At 30.0% G+C, this 4,476-nt stretch overlaps 1 protein-coding gene across 1 annotated transcript; it reads right to left on the bottom strand.

Annotated features, from left to right (window-relative positions):
- Positions 1–237: 237 nt before the first annotated feature.
- Positions 238–909, bottom strand: BDBG_17747 (uncharacterized protein; the record flags this gene model as incomplete). The annotated part of the gene is made up of 2 exons (XM_031725397.1): positions 238–426; positions 865–909. 2 exons carry the CDS (start codon positions 907–909, stop codon positions 238–240), a joined length of 234 nt encoding a protein of 77 aa, XP_031580745.1.
- Between the last annotated feature and the right edge of the window lie 3,567 nt (positions 910–4,476).

Here is a 4,476-nt window from a genome sequence, read left to right as displayed (position 1 = left end):
GTACAATAATTTTTGAAAACTCAAAATTAATTTCAATTATTAACTAATAGTTACAAACTTATAACTAACTAATATAAAAAGAAAAAACTTTTTCTACTCATTATCTTTCTTCTCTTTCTCATTCTTCTCATCATTCTTTATAATTCACTTCTCATTCTCATTCTCCTTCTTCTTCTTCTCATCTGAGATGATAATCATCTCAAAATCTCTCTCTGCTGCCTTCTCAGAGAAGGGTTCTCACTGCTTCCTCTCAGCCAGGTCAATCTGTGCCTCAAAATCCCACATTTCCTGGTCTGCTGCCTCGGGTTCCACCTCAGCAGTAAGCAGATTGACATATTCAGAGAGCAGAGCTATCTTCTCAATATTCTGAATCATGGAGCACATTTGAGATCTGAACAAGGTCTTAATTCTCTTCTCTGCCAGCTTCTGCTAATCAATTAGAGAACAGAAGTGTTATCAAAAATTATTATCTCTTAATAAAAAACTTATCAGTTTTGACTTCTTTGTCTTCTACTCTAATACCTTCTCAATCTTCTTCTGCTACTGCTTATTTGCAGTAATACTCTTCTTCTCTCTCTCTCTCTTCATCTTAGTCTCAAATTATTCTTGAGACTTCTTCTGATCTCACTGCTGCTGTATGAGACTCTTCACTGTCTTCTTTTTCAATCTCTCACAGACAGTGTCATTCACATTATTTCTATACTTAGTTCAGTCTAAATCTATCAGAAGTGTTACTTAAAATCATTATTATTCTACTTTCTTACAGAGTCTCTTCAAGGCATTATAACATGTCTTGTAATCTGTCTTCTCACACTTGAATATCTTCTTCTTCTCTCTCTTCAATCTATGACAGTGCTCACGCACCTTGGTGATCTGCAGAACTACAGAATATTTGAAGAGAAATGACATAATTGATTTTAATGAGTGTTAAAGAGAGAGTGAAAGCAGGCAATGATATAATAATAATGATAATGATAATAATGATGATAATGATAATGATAATAATAATGATGATGATGATGATAATGATAGTAATAATGATGATGATGATGATAATAGTAATGATGATGATAATGAAATGAGAAGTGCATCAGAATATATTATTGACTTATCAAATATAAAGAGACAAAGAAACTATTAACAGCTTTCAGAGATGTACAGAAATGACTACAGTGTTATATAGCAATATTATCTTTATTCAATGCATGCACTATTGATATTCTTTGTATGCATTTATCATATAATCTATATCAGAAATACATGCAGAAAACAGATCTTTGTTACTAGAGAGAATGATTACAGCAATTCTCTGTTTTCATATTATAAAGATAAGTTATTCTCATTTCTTTCTTCTCTCTTTTCTCTTCTTCTTCAACTCATCACTAAGTTCAAGCTGATATGAAAACTATTAAAACACTCATAGAAACCCTCAAATTGAAGAGTATAGACTAATCAAATTTTAAATACAGATGAATCAAATTACATTCAATAATACTAATTATTCATTTCTCTCTCAATAAAACAACAGTTGCATCTTCTTCCCTCTCTCTCAAATGAAACATGGCTTGTGAAAAGTGAGTATCACATCAGGTTATAATGACTAATACAGCCCCAGTATGCAGGACTGCATACATGCAGTGTGTGCTGAACTGGGAGACTGCATGAGTTGCAAACTGACAGCAGCATCCCAGAGAGAGCTGTGTGATGTGAGAAAGCCACAACTCTCAGCCATGTATGCAGAGGGTGAATCACTGCAGTAAGTACATATACATTGCATGAAAGTAATGCTTTTTAATAACACTCAGTCTCTGATATTATGAAAATAGAGTCTCTTCATGAGATCTGTTTTTATCAGAAGTCAGAGAATCTTATATTTCTCAAGATCATCTTCATACATCTTGTCTGTGAAATTAATGAAGAAAATCATTGATTTCAGCATTCTGTTCTTGATGTTATTCAAGTGACAGCAGAGTTCACTCTGACCACACTTTTTAAGTGTATGTTTTCTAATTATTCACATTTATACAGATATATACTGATTATTTGTTAGATAATATTAAGACAATAACTCATCACAGCTGTGTTATTCTCACTGTGAGAGATACACAGTTGATGATTAATATTGTGAAGACTCTGATAAGTGAGTATTTTGAAAGTGCTGCAGCTCTGGAATCTTGATTTTATGTTCGATATTATGTATTCATGTCTTTATGTTTTCTTCTTCATTTTGTTCAGGTCTCAGGAAACGCATGACCGACAATTACTATTATGTAGGGTTAGGGGTGCCTAGGTCTCTAGTAATTAAAATTATATAAATTATAATCTGTGTTCAGAAAAGTAATAATATTTGATAATACTCTCTGTTGAATTTTCAACAAATGAGCACTATGTTATGATATTATGTAAGTGAGAAATGATTTCATGATTTCATTTGATACCATTCTCAATAATAAGATCAGAATGAAAATGTGACTAAGAATTCAAACATATTCTTTATCTGAGACTAGATTTTTATTTGAAAAGTGAATCTGAGATCTTTAATATTTGAAATAACATGATTTGAGATCAATGTGATGAACATAAACCATGATCAGAAGTAATGCTTTTAGGCAATGTGACAACTGTAAAGTTTGATCCTGGTCTCAGACATGGTCACACGGTCAGTCTAATCTTAAGAAATATAAGATTCTCTGATTTCTGATAAAAACAGATCTCACAGAAAGACTCTATTTTTATAATATTAGAAACTAAGTGTTATTAAAAAGTATTACTTTCATGTAATACATATATACTTACTGCAGTGATTCACTTTCTATATATATAACTGAGAGTTGCAGCTTTCTTATACTGCACAGCTCTTTCTGAAATGCTGCTGTTAATTTACAACTCACACAGTCTCTTAGTTCAGTATATACTGTGTGTATACAGCTCTACATGCTGAGATCATGTTAATCATTATAATCTGATATAATACTCACTTTTCACAGATCATGTTTCATTTGAGAGAGAAGAGAGAAGATATAACTATCATTTTATTAGAGAGAAGATGAATAATTAGTATTATTAAATATAATTTAGTTCATCTGCATTTAAAATTTGATTAGTTTATACTCTTTAATTTAAGAGTTTCTAAGAGTATTTTAATAGTTTTCATACCAGCTTGAACTTAGTGATGAGTTGAAGAAGAGGAGAAAAGAGAGAAGAAAGAAATAAGAATAACTTATCTTTATAATATAAAAACAGAGAATCACTGTAATCATTCTCTCTAGTAATAAAGATCTGTTTTCTGCATGTATCTCTGATATAGATTATATAATAAATGTATACAAAGAATATCAATAGTGTATATATTAAATGAAGATAATGTTACTATGTAATACTGTAGCTGTTTCTGTACATCTCTGAAAGCTATTAATAGTTTCTTTATCTCTTTTTATATTTAATAAGTTAATAATATATTCTGATGCACTCTCTCTTTCATTATTATTATTATTATTATTATTATCATTATTATTATCATTATTATTATTATCATCATTATCACTATTATTATTATATTATTACTAGCTGTCTTTTCTATCTTCACTCTCTCTTAATACTTATTAAAATCAATCATGTTATTTCTCTTCAAATATTCTGCGGTTCTGCAGATCATCAAGGCGCGTGAGCATTATTACAGATTGAAGAAAGAGAAGAAGAAGATGTTCAAGTACAGAGAGACAGATTGTAAGATATATTATAATATCTTAAAGAGACTCTGTAAGAGAGTAGAATAATAACAATTTTAAGTAACACTTCTGATAGATTTAGACTGAACTAAGTATAGAAATAATACAGATGATACTGTCTGTAAGAGATTGAAAAAGAAGACAGTGAAGAGTCTTATACAGTAGTAATAAGATCAGAAGAAGTTCTGAGAATAATTTGAAATTAAGATGAAAAGAGAGAGAGAGAAGAAGAGTGTTATTATAAATAAGTAATAACAGAAGAAGATTAAGAAGATATTAAAGTGAGAGATAAAGAAGTTAAAACTGATAAGTTTTTTATTAAAAGATAATAATTTTTGATAACACTTCTGTTCTCTAATTGATTAGCAGAAGCTGACAGAGAAGAAGGAAATTAAAGCCTTATTCAGATCTTGAATACACTTCATAATTCAGAATATTGAGAAGACAGTTCTGCTCTCTGAACATGTCAATCTACTTACTACTGAGATGAAACCTGAGATAGTAGATCAGAAAATGCAGGATTTTGAGATGCAGATTGACCTGACTAAGAGAAAGTAGCAGAAACTCTTCTCTGAGAAGGCAGCAGAGAAAGATTTTAAGATGATTATTATCTCAGATAAGAAGAAGAAGAAGAATGAGAATAAGAAGTAAATTATAAAAAATGATAAGAAGAATGAGAAAGAGAAGAAAGATAATGAGTAGAAAAAGTTTTTTTCTTTTTATATTAGTCAGTTATATTATTATTATT

The sequence above is a fragment of the Blastomyces gilchristii genome (assembly GCF_000003855.2).
Source record: "Blastomyces gilchristii SLH14081 genomic scaffold supercont1.23, whole genome shotgun sequence".
In the NCBI taxonomy this organism is placed as follows: Eukaryota; Fungi; Ascomycota; class Eurotiomycetes; order Onygenales; family Ajellomycetaceae; genus Blastomyces; species Blastomyces gilchristii.
The sequence above is the reverse complement of the archived record's forward strand: the minus strand, read 5'-3'. Positions and strand labels throughout refer to the sequence as shown.